Source organism: Bacillus rossius, chromosome 1 (genome assembly GCF_032445375.1).
Source record: "Bacillus rossius redtenbacheri isolate Brsri chromosome 1, Brsri_v3, whole genome shotgun sequence".
Classification (NCBI taxonomy): domain Eukaryota; kingdom Metazoa; phylum Arthropoda; class Insecta; order Phasmatodea; family Bacillidae; genus Bacillus; species Bacillus rossius.
Window position 1 is genome coordinate 268,538,577 of NC_086330.1, and position 21,601 is coordinate 268,560,177.

Here is a 21,601-nt window from a genome sequence, read left to right on the forward strand (position 1 = left end):
ATTAAAAATTAAATAATTTACAGTAAGTGAAAAATATGACTGTTGTAAAATCATTCAACCCTTGAATGTTTGTTTTACAAACTAGGTTTCCAGGATTAATACAATTCAAAATTATATTTACTAGGGTTGGGAAAACCGATTCCTAATTTCATCAATACCTACCAATTCTACTTTAATAATCGAGAATCGAGAATCGGTGATAAAAGTCGATTCCCACATACAGCAAAAAAAAAATCATTTCACAACATTGCAAATCTGTCAGATACAATTATTTAACGACTCTTTGAGTGGGGTTATGACTGACTAGACGCATATATAACACAGTCATATTTCCCCAAATAAACTATATCTAAAACTTGGGTCGATGTTATACACAAGTCAAAGTACAAAATTATTATTTATAAAAAAATTGTCACTGCGATCGCGATTAAACGACGATTAACGCGAAAACGACGATAAATGCGAAATCACCGTAAAATACAGTTTTTACGCGAAATCGCCACAACACAGCGTTTTTACACGAAATTTAGTATTAAAACGCAAAATCGCAGTGTTTTTACGCGAAATTTAAAAACTGGGTAAAAGACTTGTCTCGTCACTGGTAAACAATTACCGCAACATGGCCGCCACTGAACATTAATCATAAATGCACTAAAGCAAACAAAAAGCTTACACACTCTCACGTTATGATGTTAAACCCAAAAATATTCTGTAAAAATATGCAAAACTACGGCATTTATTTTCCTTTCCAGCATAATCTTTGGATAGATAAGACAAACAGACAAAGTTTTAAAGCCTACGCACACCGCTCGGGGCACTGACCTCAGCTTGGAACAGCAACACCGGATAAATACAAAAGCAAGCAGATGATTGGGCGAATGATGTTTGGAACAGCCTTACGTGAGTGGCCATACCACGTCAGCCGGGTGCACTGGCATATAGTTGGAACAGCGTCGTAGTATCAAGCAGATTATCGGGCGAACCAGGTACCAGGCTCTGGAAACTCTTAAAGGGGACCTTGGGAACTATCTTTACTTCGTCTCCCACCCGTACAGGGCAGCACAAGCATTTTAAATCGCGCCAAAAAGTGGAAAAATGTAAACAAACATTCATTTTCAAATGGCGTGACGATGATGATTAGTTGGTCAACAGTGCTTTATAGATTTTGTTGGGTCGTTACCACAACGCCGAAATACCATAACGCCGAATGTCAAAATTGACCCCAACGCCGAAATAACAACGAATGAATTTGTGTGTGTTTCTTAAATGTAACTTAACGCTGAAATACCACAATCAAGTACAACACTTTAATTTGCTAGTTCTCTAGTTGTTGCTTAATTTTGTTACTGTTTCATTTCACAAATTTTTTAGTTAATTTGTACCCTTCTCTAAGTTAGGCAAGTTGTATGAACAAAAATAATTTATACTGCTCAAGGAAAGCCTAACATTTTTTTTATAGTTTATTCTGTATTACAAAACAAATTTTAGATTAGTTTGACTCCTTTGACATATGAGCCATTAACTTCTAATGATGTAAACATTTATATGAGGTAATGTTAATAACTTATTTGTGTACTCAAATTTGATAAATATGAATTTATGATGTATGCTACATCATATATGTATTGAAAGCTGAAAAAAAATGTTGCAAATAGAATTTGAATTATTTAATATTAAGTTAACTAGGTGAGTATTGAGTATTGAGAATCGAAGGATTTTTTAAGGTATCGATAATCGGGTATCGGAATCGAAAATTTTGAAATCGTCCCATCCCTAATATTTACATAGTTACATAGTTGTAAGAAACTGCTATGCAAATATACCCTAAGAGTAATTTTCTTCTGGTAAACACTGGAATTAAAGTTCCCTCTTTCAACAGTCCATAACAGCCTTAAGTATGTAGAGTAAAAATTGTATTTTATATATATAATCATTAAAAACTGAAATACTAAGTATGATGGTTTCCTTTCTATATTAAATAGTAAAATTACTGTAACGAGACCTTTACTATTCCCTAATTCTATTCCCTTATTCAATGATATGCAATTACATGATCTAATTAATGTCTGTACAGCTATGTGTGTTGTCCAGTATTGTTTAGCGTTATTAATCATTAATGTCGTACCTTTTTTTTTATGTGCTGTTATGTATCTTTATGCGAATGTCTATATTTATAATAGTGTTTTGGTATTGTGCCTACCATCTAAGGCATCTATCTGTAGGTAGGCATGTTGCAATTATAATAAATTAAATTAAAAGTACAATATCTTGGGAATCTATAATTGGCTAGCTAAGAAGAAAAACACAAAAAGATAATATAAACTCAGAGTCGTCAGTTTAGGATTTTTTAATTTAGTAAGTTCCCTCCAATATATTTGTGTGATATATTTTTTATATCAAATCTTTAAAATACTAGAGATTTTATGTTTTTCGACGTGACCATCCCAACTTTTTATACTGTGTCTTGGTGTGACTGGAAATTGTGTGGAGGTTAACCTAAATCTGAAGACCGAAAGAAACAAAAATTTACCAAGAACAAGGAATAGCTTATTCTTATAACCAACATCATTAGTAGGAATGCTAGTTTTTTTTTTTCATTATAGGTAAATTTGTGGACTTTTTTTAGCATATCATGCTGTAAATAGTTTTTCTTCATTGGTGATTTTAATGTATACTAATCATATTCATGAAAACAATCTGTACTTATTTTATACCATGTTTGATTAAATAATAAGTGCAAAAATGTTAAGGACATTCATAATTGTGTAAAACAATTAAAATTAATAATGAACACTAATGTTTTATGCATAAAAATATGTAGAAACTAATAAGTGTAAATGACTATCAAGCAGAAAATACTGTCAAGTAAATAGTATGGAAAGTTGAAGGCTCTCCTCCCAGGTGCGGGTCCCTGAAGAAGCTGATCCTGACAGGGAACCGCCTCATCACGCTGCCCGATGCCATCCACCTGCTGACGGACCTGGAGACTCTGGACCTGCGAGACAACCCGGACCTCGTGATGCCGCCCAAGCCCCTCGAGGCACAGCGGGGTGCTGGGGTGGAGTTCTACAACATCGACTTCTCGCTGCAGCACCAACTGCGTCTGGCCGGCGCCAACGTGCCCGTCCCCCCGCAGTCAAACAGTGAGTGCTGGCACACCCTCATACTACAGGATGCAGGAGTAACTACGTGATTCACCTTTTTTTTTTGGATTAGTCTCACTGTTTTTTTTTAATTTTCTCCCTAATTGTATCAATTATAGAATAAGTATTCCGTTCCTATCATGTCTAGCTGTTTATCCTAGAAAAACAACCGTTTCTTCTAACCAGGGTTACAACTATTTTTTCCAGCCTTTTCCCAAACAGATGCTGTTCTGAGGGTTTATTAACAAATGAGACTAGTATTACTACATCTATTTTAGTTATTTCACTTTAATTAGTTAAAATGTGGCTACATTTGAAAGATGAGTGTTAATGTGCTAGACTACAAAGTACTGTTAAAATTGTATTGTTTATTAATTTAAGTTATAAATACTTAAAGCAGGATAGTGGTAGCAAGATTATTGTACCAGAATATAAGATTTTTTATGTTTATTGAGTTTTTATACTTATAAATTTAACAGGAAAAAAAAATAAAACAATGCAAAATTCCTGTAATAGTGTAGACACTGGGGTCATGAGAGTTTGTTGGTGAGACTGTGGCGACATATTGCTATGGGCGCCACCATGTGGTCGTGTGGTTAATGGCAACAGGCACCCAGCTAAAACTCTGACTCAGGGCATGCGTAGCCCAATTGTGGTAAAAAGTAAAACATGACTCTTATAGTAACACCTTATGTAAAAACCTGGTTCACTCTCGGTGTCCGACACATTAGACTAAACATATGGTCTCTTAAGGCGTTTCACATGCCTCAACACTTTCATGAATTCCCACGTGTCTAAGAGAAACACATGGTTCTAGCAAGATTCGTTTATTACACTCTTCTGGCTTCCGTACTTCACGGCAGTTAACATCAAAACAAAAATAATATTTAAACGGATAACACTTCCTGCAACACAAATTGGTTTAACTGAAGTCCAATGCATCCACATTGGTTATTGTCAAAGTCCCGTGTAGAGTTCCAATAAAATAAAATAAAGCAGTTGTCCTCCTGAGGCAGGCTCCGAGGATAAAAGAGTTAAGTAAAATTTAAGATCTATTATAAATAACTTATTTACTTCTGAATGTTTTGCATATTTTACGCTGATTGTTTGTTTAAAAACTTTTAGTGCAACTCTAATTTGAGCTTTTCACTGTGGTTAAAAATTGCAGTGTGTGGTTGAATATGTGCTTAAATAACTAGCCTGTGTTGGTTCTTAATAAATGTCACGAGTAAGTATAAATTGTATAATTAAAATATATGAGCAGTGCGGATAAAGAACTAGTAACTGCACTGTTTTGTTGTGTTTGCCGCCCTCTGGCTGGTCAGGCCGAACGGCGTCAGTAAGTGACGTGGCTGGCTACTGCGCGGGCGTTCAGCTTGTGCAGTAACAGACACACATCATGTGAAGACTATTAATCATTATTTTATTTCTTATTCATGAATATTAAGACATTTTCTACACTTTCGTGTTCAATATATTTTTATTCTATTTTGAACATAGTCTTCGATTTGACTAGTGTCCCGCTTATAATGCAATTGCTGCTACCCCTCTAAAGGAGCATTGATGTATTTTATGTGATTAATACCTACTGTTATATTTAAAATGTGAACATTGATACTAATTTAAAAGAAAAACAGTGGTATTTCAGAACTTTGATTCTATTGTTTACGTTTTGATTTGTGTGTCTCCTGCATCTGTCGCTGTGATGTCAGCATGGCAGAGCAGCAGTGAGAAACAACATTTCAAAACTTTGAAGTTTTGAACAATTTCAAATGAAACAACAAAATACATATTTTCATAAAATAGAGTGTCTCGTCTATTATTGACACTTAACTTTGAAAACTGAAAGTTAAGTTTCTATTTTTAATAATTTATTCAAAGTTTGGAGAGAGAACATTTGTGGATCCAGGGATTCAGGGGGAAAGATATTGTGTCGGAGCTAGATAAAACCCTATTCAAACAATTATTTTGTGCATTTATATAAATTTGGATCTATCCGTGTAATAAGTGTATTAGGAAATTTTATTAACTGGTACATTATCAGACCTCTGAATACTACATTTTTTATATCCAATTTTTATTCAGATATATTTTTAATATTATTGGGTTTCAGGGAAACTTTATCTATGATATATTGGTTAGTTATTCTGAGTGTTATGCTATCATTATTCCTGATTTAACAAATTGTATAATTATTTGTGTTTTTGCATCTTATATATATAAAATTTGTAGTAATCTCTAATTTATCATTTATTTTATTCATTTCCTCCATGTACACTGTAAGCTCAGGATAGCACCCGTTATTTTTGAATGCTGGCTAATTAAGATGTTTTGCACAGATTTGGGGATTGAATGCTACCTTTTATTTACATTTTCAGCATAGTGATTGCTTTATATATATTTCACCCAACGTCAACCAGCTTAACCAGCCTGTATATAATGCACATTGCATCCAACAGTGTAAATGTAGAGTACAATACGATGCTGCACATAAGTTGGTACCCAGTGTGTGTGCGGCTTTAATGTAATGTTAAAGTCTAACATATATGACACACGGTCACAAACAAGCTGTAGGAGAGGAAAGATCTAAAACTAAACCAGTCGTGTTTGCTTCTGTGAATGCGTGTAGGTTTGGCCCAGTAGCAGTGTTGATGGTTCTCCCTCCCTTTCACACTGTTTTAAATGTCCGTGAACTGGCACCCTACACAATCTTCACGTGTCTATCTTGACAGGTTTTCATGATGATACTTTGTCCCAAAATTGTTGTTTTTGTGTGAGCTTTTTCCCATGCTTTCAGCTCCCAACATTCCATGACAAACTTCAACTATCGTTAGTGCTTTGAAGTTTGGGTTTTATGTTCCAGTCCCGTTTGTGATTACAAGGTACTATTTACAATGGATTAAGTATAAGCTAGGTGATTGACACCAATGTCGAGTTTTCAAGTAAGTATCGTTAAAGTGTTAGTGGTGGTTGAGATACTCTGGATTTGACTCCCGGCGGGGTCGAACGCCGATTTTTCTCAATCGGTAAACAGCGGACATTGCAGAGAGGTCTTTCTTGGAACACTCCGTTTTGTACCGGCCTGTTAGTTCCATTAGTTATCCATTCTCACATTATCACCTTTAGTTTTGAATCTTTCCGATGTGGGCGAGACATGAAGCGTTGTTTTGTTTGCTTGTTTACTGTTGCAGATGCTAGCAAAGACCCAATAGCACGGAAAATGAGGCTGCGCAGGGGCCGCAGGGACCAAGAGGAGGCGGATCAAGACCAAGCCAAGATCCTGAAGGTGCATTGGTTTGGACCGGCCGTTAGGGGGCAGTAGTCCCTACCTGCTTGGAGAATTTTCAGTTTCCATCATTTTAATTTTGAATTGTCTATCCAAGTTTTAGGTGTGATAAGCAGAGACCCCAAAAAATCTTAACTAGAGAATTAGCAAAAAATTACCAAACCCTTTTTCATAATTGGAAATGACTTTCAAATGCAAGTTAAATAGGCTGTCAGATTTTTTTTTTTACCTTCGAATTACATGCACATTTCTTTGTAAATGATTGTTTTCAAAAAATATTTGTATCCATTTACCAGTATTGTCAAATTTTTTTTTGTATTTGTGTAGTTAGTTTTTTAATCATGAAACAGATGAGCGCAAACATAGTGGCATGGCAGTAAAAGATTATTACTGTAGCGGTAAAACGTCAGTGTGATTTGGATGGTAATGGGAGTCAAAGATGATACAATCATCTTAATTTCAGACAACTTGCACTTGAAAAATAAAATTTCAGACTTTTGTTCACGAATGTGTTTATCTGTAAGATTATACATGTGCTTATAAAAACGTGTTGTTAGATAAGCAACGGAACATTTTCAAAAATTATTCAAATATATGGGCGACTCCACGCATCTAGCTATAGCTGTTCATGGCAGATGCCACTAAGCAAGAAATAAAGTTACCAAATATCTCGGGAGGGGAGGAGGGGCTTGTTGATTCTGCGGCCAGAACAAAAACTGCCTTTGTTCTGTCATCTTGCTCTTGCTTGCAAGCCTTATAACTTATGACACAACAAGGTCATAGTTGAGGACTGTTACTTTTAACAGTTTCTCTCATTTCTCATTTTTTAGAGATCTTTTTTCCATCACTTTTAAACCCTTTTCCAATTGGTCATGATCAGGGCCATTGAGAAAAATTAAGGACTTAGGGAGGCAAATAATTTTATTGGGCTCCCTTCCTATTAATCACATCTTTTCTACTCCCTCACTACTTAAAGAAATCAATTGACTGAAAACCTTCAAGTAATTTCAACATGCTGTTTAAATAGGTCGAAATTAAATGAGTTTTAACAGCATTTTAAGAAGTGTTTCTCTCAAAAAACATAATTTTCATCCCAATATACCTGTTCAAAAAATATTTGCATGGCACCTTCATGTACTAGTTATAGACACATGCACATTCTGCTTAACAGTGTCTCCATTGCTGCCTGTTTGGTTTATGCACAGATTTTGCCTTAGTGCAAGTTCATGGGTGGGGTAGAGGGGAATAATCAAATCGAAAAGGGGGTGTTTGTGTTGGTATCCCCAGCGGGGTATGCCTTGGAGGTGGAGGTGGTTGTCCTTGCTCCTATTTAAAGGAAAAATCATGTTATTTTTTTTTAAAATTGTATTCTCAAAACCAAAATGTAATTCAATTGTTTATATAAATGTATTTAAATTAATAGTTAATATGGTAAACAGATTTCATTGGCAGCAGTGTCTTGATTGAAATGGTAGTCCAAAAACACATTTCTGTGGTTGGGAAAACAATTTTTTTATTAACATACACTGTTATGGAAAAAATATATTCAATGATTGCTATTTTGATGAAAACTCTTTTGGCCTGTAACAAATTAGGGTGTTATGTTGAGGGGCAGTGTACTATTAAGGCTTTTGTCTGAAAATGCAGAGATGAAATACTAACTTATTTTATGCTGATGACTACAGCTGTTATAATTACTCCAGTCTACAAAAGTTGACTTCATAAAGTGCCTGAAGCCAGAATCTATACGGTGTCAAGCAAAAAAAACTTGATATGAGAGCTGTGACCTAGAATTTGAAATTCAAAGACAGCAGGGAATTTTGCCTTAAATGTCTAATTGTGTGTTTTTCTCTTCTCCTGTGCATGTCTAAATTTGCTTGTTGATTCGCTGTGCAGGGAATGAAAGACGTAGCGAAAGACAAGAACAAGCAGAAAACTTTGGAGGAAGTGAAGGCTGAATCCCTGAAGTAAGTTGTTCAGTAACTACGATACATCATGCATGTTTAGAGCTTCTCGTAGTAGGTTAGAGGAGACCAACATCATGGTATCGTGGTCAAGCTCTGCAAATATTTTAAATGTCAAATATCAAAATTTGTAATATATTATTCATATTTGATTCAGCTTCAATTACTTACACATAAAAATAACTAATAAAATCCCAGTTAACTGAACTAAAGGAGAAGGAGGGGGAGCCACTTTAGATTAGAGCTGGGCCGATGCCGATCCCCGATCGTAATAATCGGCCGATTTTGTTAATTTTGCCGATCATAATGATCGGCAAAACGTAGCTGATTATTTGAGCCGATCATTGGTCTCCTACTGCAAACTTATAACATTGAATAATTACCTATACCTAACAACTTTCTATTTTTGTTTACGGTACTTTTCGGGAAGAAAATTCAATTATTCATCGAAAAATAATAGGATTTAATAATTTAAAACTAACCACACACGAAAAAAAATACCAATAAAGTAAACAAACAGCGTAAGTTTTTTAAACATTGAACAGTTACATACCTAAGTATCAATTTATACGTATATTTACGGTACTTTCGGTAAAATAATTTTCCATTATACTATTTGCAAAGTTATTTATCATTTACGAACCAAAACTATGTATTTGTCTACCATTTACGGTTAATATTACGTACCACAATGGCAAATGGCGACTGTTGTTTAGTTTGGTTATGTTATGCCAGAGATTAGAGTGACGCGCGTCGCGCGACGGAATTCGTACGGATTAATGGCGCTAGTAGTCTCGTGGTTAGTAAACATCTACCTACCTCTTCGGGAATTCATCTATTTAGTTTTTTCTCGCTAAATATGGCCTATTGAAAGTTTTGTTTAGCGAAATTAATATTCTTATCCTGTTTAGCAGGAAATAGAGCCTAACTTTCTTTTGTATAAAAACCTGGTTGATGAAGAGTTTTGTTCTCCATTTAGTGGTACAGTAGAACCTCGTTAATCCGTGACGCGCTAATTCGGGAATCGGATAATCCGGGACGATTTAAAAGTGCAAAAAAAAAAAAAAAAAGAGAAGCTAAAATTGTCAGCGCTTAAAATGAACGTCACGCGGACCGGCGGCCGGCAAACACTGCAAGCCATCACGTGGGCCGCCAAACTCTGCAACGCTGTTTGTACCGACCCTTTGTGTCGCCCCCCTTTCAGATATCACATTTGTCACTCTTTAAACTTGAGGGGGATGTCCTGACTTCTGCTTCCCGTCTCCCGTTTGTTTGAATGTTGTTTCACGTGCTGTTGAGTTATTTTCCGCCCGCCAACGCATGGCAGGCGCCTGGCGAGTGACGTGTCTGGCTGGACGAAGAGGGGAGGGGGGCGGGGGGCTACCCAAAATTTATGTGTACAAGGTCAGCACGATCTTATCTTTCTCTCTTCGGCTGTTGTAAATGACCGTGAACTAATGGCTAGGCAGTGCTGTATTTTTTTAAGCCGAGACACTAATTCGAAGGCGGCCCTTACCGTTAACAGATTATCCGGGTTTATTATTTTTTTTTACAGAATTTCAATTATCCGGGCATCGGCGGGTCCCAATTAACACGAATAATGGGGAGTTTACTATTTTTATCCATTTGCTGCCAAGGCGCAGTAAGCCTCGGGAGATGCTACGTCACATGACCTTGGCCTTAACCCAGCTGCACGCTGGTGTCTGAGAAGCTTGACAAGACCTTCCGGGCTTATAATCGCTAGTCCGTGAAATTCGGTAATCCGTAATTATCTTGGTCCCGACCATCACGAATTAACGAGGTTCTACTGTATTTCGTATTCACAAATTAACTTACAATCGGGAATTATTGAAAGTTTATTGGCGGCACTGGGGGGAAGGAAGGGCAATAAAATTATCATCGCTGACATCTACCGGCACACACGGATCACAGAATGACGGAGTTGTGATTACGTGAAGATTTGGTTTGACCTTATTACATTTTAACGCAGTTAATTGTGTGTGTGGTGATTTATAAGTAATCATGTCAATGAAAAGTCGTTTTGAATGGGAATATTTCACCGTTTATAGTGATCCGTCAAAAGCAACGTGTAATCAGAGGTACTTGAAAGGCTCTAATCGGCTCAGAAGATCGGCAAGATCGGCAGCAGATGATCGGCATCGGCATGATCGGCAAAATAGGTGATCGGCCCAGCTCTACTTTAGATATCATTTGTTTTTGTTAAGCTATAAATATTTACCGCATTACAAAATTGATCTAATTACAGTATGTAATTTTGAAATGTTTTGAAGGTGAACAAATTCAAAACTCTCTTTGTAGGTTTCACTTGTGTTCTTTATTAAGGTTAAAATTATATTTTTATGGATACAGTACATCAGTATATACTTGGTATAAATTACTTAATCCAGTAACTTGGTAATTTTTGTTTGTTTCCTGCTTCCTCCCAACATTTTTGATCATTTTATTTCAACATGTGCAAAGTGAACAGTAGAACTGCTAGTTGAGACAGGGGTTAAACTGTAATCCAGAAATTATCAAAACATGTTTAAAAAAAATTTCTTACATTTATTATATGATGTGGCTAGAAGACAAGTGGTGTAATTAATACAATAGAGATATGATATTTAGTTGAATGATAGTATGAAACCTATTTTTGTAGGCATAGTGAAACTGTTGTCCCAAAAGGATACAGTCAAGTCTCATTAATACGAACCCGTTTAATATGAAGTTCCTGTTTATATGAAACAATTTTCTGGTTCCGGCAAACAGAATATGCTTTTAAATGGTACAGACTTCGTTTTATACGAAATACGGTTAATATGTAATTCAAAGTTGGTTTTCGTCCCACACAGAAGTATTTGTACATATAATTATAATGGTTAATACTAGCGATGGGTCGAATCCCATTTTTCCCGAATCCGAATCTCGAATTCGAATCTCAAACAGTACCTCGAATCCACCCCTCGAATCCGAATCCAGATCTCAAGGGTTAATTATAAAATAATTTATAAGTTAAGAGAAAAAATTAAACATTATGCAGAATTATTTAACCCTTCAAATTTTTATTTAAAAAAAACAAGGATTTTGACATGGTCTGGATCAAGATGATTCCGCTTTTGGTCACATATGTTTCCTGCAGTGCTGAACAAACGTTCAGAGAACACTGTCGCAGGTGGTGAACACAAATATTTTTTGGACAGTTTATGTAGCCTGGGTGAACATGCAGACTGAGTTTTCCAGTATTCGAGGATGTTTATTTCTGAGTTAATTATTTTATAGGATCACGTAAGAATCTGGTCACTTCATCAATTGCTGTAGAATCAGACTTGGTGGATTTAAGGCATTCAGGCATTATCTGTGGGTACAGTGATTCATGTATCCACGGAAATCGAAAAACGAAATTCAACATCCGACGGAACAATATTTTGTAGTTACCAACTTGACATTTGTTTAAAGTCCCAAATGAAGATAAACGCTTTCCTGAAATATTTAATGGAAACTGAAAGGTGCCATCTTGGCTTCAATGATTTTAGGCCATAAGAAATATTGTCGTGCGTCTTTTAAAATTAAGCCTCACTAAAGCATAGTGATTAATATGCCCGAAGTTAAAAGTTTACCCATTAAAATTCTTTATATTAATATTAGTTATTTTTTGTGTTGCTCAAAATGATTGGCTAACTAATTCATTGGTTGGCCATCGTGGAATTCTCAATTAATACATATTTTAACGTTGGTAGTCTACACAAACCAAACTTGGTCCTAAAAAAATTCATAAATAGAACGTGTATCAGAATATTTAAAATTGAATCGCAATTAAAATAATAATTGTATAATGTATTAATTTTTGTCATTCATTATTTCATTGTATTACTACATGTGTGACCGTAACTTGTGATGAAAGTCGGCATTATTGTTGTATTACTAAGTAACAGATTTCTCGGTAATGTTATTAAAAAAAAACAAGATTCATATTACTAGTCTAGATCCTAAATGTGCTTTATTTTATTTTTTAGCATATTCTGAGAATACAGCTGTGATTTATGCCTTATTTAATGCCAATGTAGCAACAATGCATCCATGTTCATGAATATAAAGTAAGTTTCCCAATCAGTACATGCTTCAAAATTTTTTTATATAATAAAGAATTAAAAGTACGTTACAGTAGAACCTCGTTAATCCGTGACGTGCTAATTCGGGAATGGGATAATCCGGGATGATTTAAAAGAGCAGAAAAAAAAAGAAGTAAAAATTGTCAGCCCTTAAAATTAACGTCACGCGGGCCGGCGGCCGGCAAACACTGCAAGCCATCTCGTGGGCCGCCAAACTCTGCCACGCTGTTTGTACCGACCCTTTGTGTCGCCCCCCTTTCAGCTGTCATATTTGTCACTCTTTAAACTTGAGGGGGATGTCCTGACTTCTGCTTCCTGTCTCCCTTTGTTTGTTTCCACCCGCCAACGCACGGCAGGCGCCTGGCGAGTGATGCGTCTGGCTGGCATTCCGCTGTACGAAGATTGTGGGGGGGAGTGTGGGTGGTGGTGTGCAAGGTCAGCAGGATCTTATCTTTCTCTCTTCACTGTTGTAAATGACCGTGAACTAATGGCTAGGCAGTGCTGTACTTTTTTAAGCCGAGACACTAATTCGAAGACGGCCGGCCCTTACCTTGAACGGATTATCCGTTTTTTTTGTTTTGCCGGTCTCTGAGAAGCTTGACAAGACCTTCCAGGCTTTTAGTTGCTAGTCCGTGAAATTCTGTAATCCATGATTATCTCGGTCCCGACCATCACGTATTAACGACGTTCTACTGTACCTCAATAGGATGTGTTCCAAGGAAAACGTGAACAGGCCAATAAATTGTAAGCATTTAAGTTTTTAAATATTTTTCCTCGAATCCCGAATCTTATCCCTCGAATTTTGAATCTTTCGAATACTAGAGATTCGGTGGGATTTGAGGATTGGAGGATTCGACCGGCACCTCCCTAGTTAATACGAATTTTAATTACTTCTCTCGGAATGCCAAAAACGTTTGCGGAACGTAGCAAATTTATCGCTCTTTGCCATTGTAAGAAATGAAAATAAACACACCGAAAAATCAGAGATGAACACAGTGACAGCAGCAATACTCGCGCTGGAGCTGAAGTAAAGAAATATATACATCACGGGCACGCCTCTAGCATCGATTTGTGTAAACATGCAACGGATAATGTTTGGTTCTCTGCGTCAATGCACTTCAGATATTTAAAATTTTCACGCCTCTGGTGGCGAAATGTGGAACTACGGAATGCAATATGCCTATAAGTATATTGTTTTTCGTTGGGTTGTGTATTATTTTTTTATGGTATAACCGAAATACGTAAGTCTATGACATTGTCACTGCCATTGTTTATATTACGTTGCATACAGTGATTTATCTGAAACTGTGCACGAATAACTAATTATTGTTCTTTGTGCGTGGCAGATTTGCATTTATTTGTATCAATGAATACAAAACGCAAACGAAACGAGTTAACGTTAGCGGAAAAGCTTAAAATCATAAATGAAGTGGACAGCTGCAAGAAAACAAGAACTGAAATCGTGAAAGAATTTGATCTTCCTCTTTCTTCGTTGTTGACGATACTAAAACATTGGAACAACATTGTTGGTGCTCGTGATGCTGCAATTGCTCTAAGGGGTAGAAAAAGACTTCGTGGCCCTAAATATGGTGAAATGGAGGAAAAACTTCTCGAGTGGTACTATGAAATGCGTGCTGCAAATCTTTCTATATCAGGGCCTATGATGAAGCAAAAAGCTGATTACATCGCTCTACGATTAGGAATAGACGACTTCAAGTGTAGTTGTGGTTGGTTGCAACGCTTCAAAGACCGCAATAATTTAGTCTCCAAAAGTGTGTGTGGTGAGTCTGCAGCAGTTGACAAGATACATGTAGGAGGTTGGTTGGAATCTGTGAAGTCATTACTTGATCAATACAGCCCTGAGGACATTTATAATATTGATGAGACTGGAGTGTTTTATAACCTTTTGCCCAACAGAACATTGTCATGGGAGGAAAAACAGCAAAGAGCGTGTAACGGTACTTTTGTGCTGTAACCAAGATGGAACCAAGAAACTTAGCCCACTTGTGGGTAAATTTCTCAAACCCAGATGCTTCAAAAATATCAATCACTTGCCATGTGACTATGAAGCAAACTCGTTGCTTGGGTAACAATAAAAATTTTTCAAGCATGGCTAATCAAACTGTATCGAAAGATGGCCTATGCAAACAAAAAGATTTTGCTTATGCTTGATAGGTGTGCTGCACATTCTGCTGAAGGGATGGAGTTGAAGAATGTAAACTGATGTTCCTACCACCAAACACAAGTTTTCTTCAGCCTCTGGATCAGGGCATTATTCAGAGTTTTAAACCAAAGTACAAAGCACGCCTTGTTAGACATTTGGTTCGACAGCTTGAACTGCAAAGAAATTTCAACATGAAATGGAATGTGTTGTATGCAATTCGCAATATCTCCATGGCATGGGATGAGGTGAGCACCACAACCATTTCCAATAGCTTCAGGAAAGCTGGATTTGGTGAAAAAGAAGGTGATGTAGTTGGAGAAGAAGATGAGGCTAATATTGAAGGATGGGATCATCTTCAAGAACACTTTCAGTTCCAGGAGACATACAATGACTTCCTCCATGTGGACGACAATGTTGCAACATTTGCCTTGCCATCAAATGAAGATTTAATGTGTGCTGGTTCTTCTCAATCTGTCGCAGAAAATATAGAGAATGAAGAAGAGGAAGAAGAAGAAGAGCATGTGTGTGTATTGCCCACAAAACAAGATGCCAGCAATGCATTAACTACACTTGAAAATGTGTTATCAAGCATTGATGCAAGTAAAGAAACTCTGGCAGCATTTGACAAATTAAGCTCTGTTGTAATAAGTGCTTATAAGTCAAAAAATATTGTTCAGACAAAAATTGACAGCTTTTTTAAACCCTCGGTATAATTATTGCAGCATTTATCCCATTTGTTTCTGTTGTAAGAGCATTACGTAATTCATGTATGTATATTGTGATGACTAAAAATCAAAGGCTTTTTCTAAATCACAGTACATAGTACTTAGGCCTGTACATAATTGCATCATTAACTTGTTTTGGTAATGGAAGTGTCTAACTTATGACCAAATATGTACATAATGTAAATAAATAAGTTTATTTTGTAAAACAATCTGATTTAGCATACCTTATTTACTGTAACAAAATGGTTAACATTGCATGCTGTATGTTAATATGTTCTCAAATTAAAAAAAAATCCCTTATCGTAATATTTATGCGACTTATTTTTTTCCGCTACGTACCTGGTTAGGTAATTTTTCTCGAAGGCATAAAATATGATTAATACAAATCTCGTTATTACAAAGTGCAAATTTTTTGGTCCCCTCAGGTTTGTATTAATGAGACTTGACTGTATATGTGTCCACTTTAAGATTTGTGCTGCCATGTAGCAAGTTTTCAACTACGTACTTAACAAAATTTTAATGCTCTTTGGAGGCTTTGAGACTAGTTTTCTCAAAACTATCCTGTATTCACTTAAATCACTTTGATTCTGACTGCCTCATTTAAATTTTATGTAGGTGTTTAAGAATGTTTGGTATTTGTATTCTAATTCAATTTGAACCAAAAAATTTATATTCATCATGGGAGAAATGAAAAATTGTGTTCTTGTGGTGGGTAAAGGCTGTGTATACATAAACCTCTGGGTTACTATAGATCAGAGAATCCTTGTAAAGTCTGGGATTTTCTGAGTGCTGAAGGAAAACCAGGAAACGTGAAGTAAAAATTTATACGGTCATAGGAAGAAAATTACGTAAGTAGTAGGGTTTTGCAGATCTTCGAAAAATAGTCATGTGAAATACTAATTTTTTTTTACTTTAGAAATATTCACATACCTACTTAAAAGATCCAGAAGATTTTTTAGATTAGAAAGTAGTAAAAGTTGGATTTAATACATTTGTTTGGAGCCAATAACAAAACCCTTGGTTTCAGATAACTGTGTTTTTATTGGGAAGAAAACTAGTTTAGTAATTGAAAATATATTTCAACTGTCAGCATACTCATAATATTAACATGTGTCTTTAAATTAGCACACAAACGGGGGTGATTAAGTTGGCTGTTTTCAGGCATCCACAGTCCCATGTTGTTGGAAACTAAGAAGTTTTATGAGGTTTATTATTTTGTATCATGTTTAGTTGTTGAGAGAGTAGAAACAAGGTATACTGACACTTTTGTAAGGAGGTGCCTCCTGGTGGTAATATTCGTTCAAAGTGTGGCAAAAAGAAGGAAACTTGTATACATCTGATAAAAAACATTTGAGGCTACAGACGTAACAACATTAGGACTCGGAAGCCATGCCGAGCTTGACTCGTTCCGCCGGTAGGTAATGTACTGCGACTGACCAGATGCACTCCCATCCTCACCAGCCCCTTCCATAGTAACTACCGGCAAATTTCATCTTTTATTTTCTTTTTCCTGACTGACAAAAAAGGGTCCTTCATGCCAAAACACATATTAGGTGCCTTTAACACAAGTAAGGTGTTGGTTGGGAGGATGAAAGAAAGGGAACTGCTAAGCCATTGCAGTTTTTATTTTCTTATACTTTGATTCAGACATAAAATAAAACCTATTAATTTTACCATACATTAGATGCATGCTATATATACTAAAGTGTTTACCTCATACTCTTGCTCTCTCTTTCCTTTTTTTTTATCACCTTCAACATAAGTTTTATATTTCTGCTACTAGTCTTTATTTTTCAATATCTATAAATGGTGTTTTAATGATACTATAAAACTTTGGTACTTACTATTATAATTAGTGTAGGGTCATGCACCATAGTAAGTAGTATAGATATGTGAACCATGAACTTATAGGATCACTGCTCAAAGTCTGATAGGGGAGTGATACAGACACGAAGACTGCTCGCCAGTTCGTTGTGTAATGCATAGAGACAAAGAAGCATGTGATGCGAAAGTCAGTGTTGCTCTAAGCTGCCCCGCAATCTTAGAGTTTGTGCACCCAGCTAGTAGGCTTGTGCAAAGCTTTGACTATGCAAATCAATTGAAGCTCTTCTTAATATTCAATTTGACTTCTCCAGGAAATTTGCTATTTGTTTTAATTGAAGTTTCAGATGTGATGCAAACCTTTATGTCTGATGTGAAACTTTTCATTTGTTGCAAAGCTTTAAAACATTGGAAGCCTTAGGTTCTCTCATTAAAAATTTTTAGTTTTTTTTTTTTTATGAATGGTATATGTTTTGCTTGAATAAAATTGGGTAACTTAAAAAAAATCAAAAGATGGCAACCCGTTTGCTTTTATGAATGCTGAATATTAAAATTAAGAATGGTAATTTTAAAATTGTTATTGGATAATGTTGTATGGCCCAATCGGTTAATCACTGAATCAGTTCAAACATTACAAACATTAAACTTTTTTTTTTTACTTCAATCTTGTATTTTAAAAATAAGTTTAATACTTCGTTGAGAACTATATTCCCAATTTGATTCAACTTTGCGAATATTGTAAACATTCAATTTATTATTCGCTTCGAATAAATAAAACTAGTATTGGCACAGACCTATAAGCTAGGCAGTGAGAGATGGAAATCAAAAGACATTAATTTCAACAGTTTTTGCTCCATTACAATTTTTAAATGTTGTGTGTAAAAAGTTTACGTTCTTTAAGACAGAGATCTTGAATTCAAGTGAATTTCAAAGACAACAAAGTCTGTATTACAATTGTAGTCATTCTCAAAAATGAAGTAAGTACTAAATGCCAATGACTTCACAGATAAAACTTTTGGTAGTAGCTAGACACTGTTAACTTTAGGCATTCCACTGTGCTTTAACAAAGCCAAATTTTTAAAATTAAAGCTGTCAGAGCTTGTGACTGCCTGTTGGGTTCGCGTCCCAGGCCAAAGCGTTGGGACGAGTCGCTGGAGAAGCCGCCCCTGGACTACTCGGAGATCTTTGACGAGGATGCAGGCCAGATCCCGGGACTCACCATCTGGGAGATAGAGAACTTCCTGCCGAACCAGGTGGAGGAGGCGGCCCACGGCAAGTTCTACGAGGGAGACTGCTACATCGTGCTGAAGACGTCTGTCGACGATGCCGGCTCTCTCACCTGGGAGATATACTTCTGGATCGGCTTGAAGGCCACGGTGAGGAGAGGTCACGCTTCTGCGGAATTATGTACAGTTGAAGCTCGATACAACACTTCTCAATGTGCTGCAAATTCTCATTTATAACATAAGAGACTAACTAGAGTGCTGCAAATTCTGATTTATAACATAAGAGACTAATTAGAGGTTCAGGTGTGAGACTGTAGTTTTTTCATTTAAATGCTCTTAAAGCAATATTATCTTTAAGCCACAAAAACTCCAGGCAAGAAAAAACTACTCTAAAGGGTTTACTGTTTTTTTTTTTCCTTTTTAATAAAAATTTACAAAATTTTTCACACATCAAATCAGTAGCCAATGCTTGTAAGGGGCAATGATAGTACTTATTTTTGAACTGAATCTTTTACAAAATTAAGTTCTATTAATTGACATTGAGGCTTTTGAAGTAAAACAGCAATATTTTACCTTGTATGTTTTGTATATATATATATATATTTTAAACTGAACTAATGTATGCTATTTGCTTTGGCATACCAGGTGACAGTGTTTGTTGGCAGTATATCCAGACACACAGCATCCTCAGTGATTTTCACAACTGACATTAAGAAAGTTGAATAAATAACTGTACTGTTGTTCAATTATAAAAACCATACGCATCAAATATGAAAATCTAGCAGATGAAACAGAGTAACAGATGTTCCTCATGTCATGAGGCTTGGTTTCACACACTGTGTTGGTTATTCCATTTCATTGTAATTAGTACCTGTGTTTAATGGTGGCAGCTGGACAAGCGTGCGTGCGCGGCCATACACGCGGTGAACCTGCGCAACTTCCTCGGGGCGCAGTGCCGAACGGTCCGCGAGGAGCAGTCGGAGGAGTCGGAGGAGTTCCTGGCACTGTTCGACTCGGACGTCACCTACATTGAGGGTGGTCGCACTTCCAGCGGCTTCTTCACCGTCGAGGACACGGTGAGTCACTTTCCGGCATGAGGCCCATTGCAACAAAAAAAAAGCTATGTATGTTATTCAATTCCCAGTAGCGGATCCAGAGGGGGGGCTAAGGGGCTCAAGCCCCCTCCAAAAGCATCTGGGTCCACCATTGTTTTAGTGTTTGCCTTGATAAAGCCTAGCCTCAGCTGGGTCAAGCCCCTCCCAAACAAAAATCCTGGATCCACCACTGCTTGGTCCCATACTGTCTTTAGGAGCCCTGCTACTGAGTGTTCAGCAAAACAGCACTCTCTGTGGTGATCAAACAGTTAACTCTGACAACAAAAAAAAAATCTTCATAAATAAGTAGTTTTACTGATAGATTATATACGTGGCACTTGTCAAATCAGGTTGGGTTTTGCTGTCACAAAATATAAATTTAGATATATATAGTTATAACGCGACAGGAAGCAAAAGAACCCTGCGCAGACCCCTCTGTCACCGGGCAGTCACATGAGTGCATCAGAAAGTGTAGTGGGCCAGTCAAGCTGCGGCCAGCAAGCTGAGAACATCAATCACACGTTGTCCGTGTTACGCAATCCTGGTTACTGAACACCTGCGCGGGTGATGTAGTTTACAATGCTGCTACACAGTTCAGTGAAATTTTGATATACAGTATGTTCAGACCTGCCAACTCTCACGATTTTGGTGTGAGGCTCACGATTTTTTGGTCCATCTCACGCCCTCACGCCAAAATAGTGTTTCCTCACGATTTTTCGGGGCCACAAGATTTTGTTTGTAAAAGTTACAAAACAAGTTTTACAAAAGCTTATAGTAACGAGTTTCCATCAATACTCGAGTCACGTAAAGGAAGCAATTTTGCGTTTTGTAGCGTGTGCCGTGCTGATTTTTCTGTCTCGCATAGTGGAAGAGGAGACATTGTGAAACATGTCGCTACAAAAAAACACAACTAACACGTGAAGTGTATTGCTTCCAATAAAAAAATTAATTTTGCTGTGAACAATGATAATAGTGTTACACGAGCAGAATGTTATTTTACATCTTTTTTAGTTGCGGCCGTGCATGATCACTACACAACAGCGCTAAATTATGTTCAACTAAATTAAATCTGCAACCTATAATTTGTTAAAATAAATTTTGAAGCAGAGACCATGTAACATATGTACAGGCATGTCACTTAAATTTAAAGATTCTCATTTGTTGTTTTTTATATCTAACCTGTATTTATGGGCCTGAAAATTTTTATCGAGGACCTCATGATTTTTTAAATTTGAATGTTGGCAGGTCTGAGTGTTATTGAAACATCTAGTGTTGCAATATGGGTTTCAATATCAACACTAGAACTAATTCTGAGCAAGAGAAAGGGAAACAGCAAAACCAGCTTGATTATTTTACAGCATCAGGTAAAATAAACAGAGCACAGGAAAGTAATTAAAGTAGACAAAAAATAATCAAGTATTATTCTCTAAAAGAATCGGTCCCAACATTAAAAAAGTTAAATAAGGCTTTGCACGAAGACAACTATTTGAACTGCAGAAAAATACTTGAGAAATTTGTTGCAAGGTTTTTGCCAGGAAAATTGTCGAATCGAAGAGAATTATTTTGGTTGAAAAGCCTGCACTAGTTGTTGGGAGAGGGCGCTTTCTCGAACAAAAGCATGAATTTCATAAGATTGGCGGAAGCATAGTTATTGGTGACAAAATCATGTTCATACTTCAAACAACATAATTTGTCTGCAGTCAAGTACAAAAATTGGCATCACAAAAACAATAGGGAAAGGTAAACAATTAATTACTGTTCATGCATGTGAAGGAAAGGCTTTGTTTTGAATGGTTAGCTTAGGTATTTTTAAGTCAAAACATAAGTCTGAAGATAACCTCAATGATTTTAATTTTGAAAAATTTAAATGTAGTGTGTTAAAAGTAATTTACTGCCAGAATTCTTTTAAAAATTGGTATATATTGTTTAGTTGAAAAAAAGCCTACAGCATCATACCTAAGCAAGGCATTAAAAACTGGCTGACCAGCAACAATGACAAAAGTGATCTTTTTGTTTTAATTAAAGATTGTGCAAAGAAAAAATAATTTATTATTTTACTTGTTCACTCA

General features: G+C 36.4%; 1 protein-coding gene across 1 annotated transcript in view; it reads left to right on the forward strand.

Annotated features, from left to right (window-relative positions):
• The window catches only part of LOC134527588 (protein flightless-1), a 126,866-nt gene that overhangs the window by 32,847 nt on the left and 72,418 nt on the right, over positions 1 to 21,601 (forward strand). The window contains exons 7-11 of the mRNA XM_063360405.1: positions 2,902 to 3,143; positions 6,335 to 6,429; positions 8,326 to 8,396; positions 18,342 to 18,588; positions 19,329 to 19,514. Of these exons, the coding sequence (XP_063216475.1) occupies positions 2,902 to 3,143; positions 6,335 to 6,429; positions 8,326 to 8,396; positions 18,342 to 18,588; positions 19,329 to 19,514 (841 nt within the window). The remainder of the gene's footprint in view (positions 1 to 2,901; positions 3,144 to 6,334; positions 6,430 to 8,325; positions 8,397 to 18,341; positions 18,589 to 19,328; positions 19,515 to 21,601) is intronic.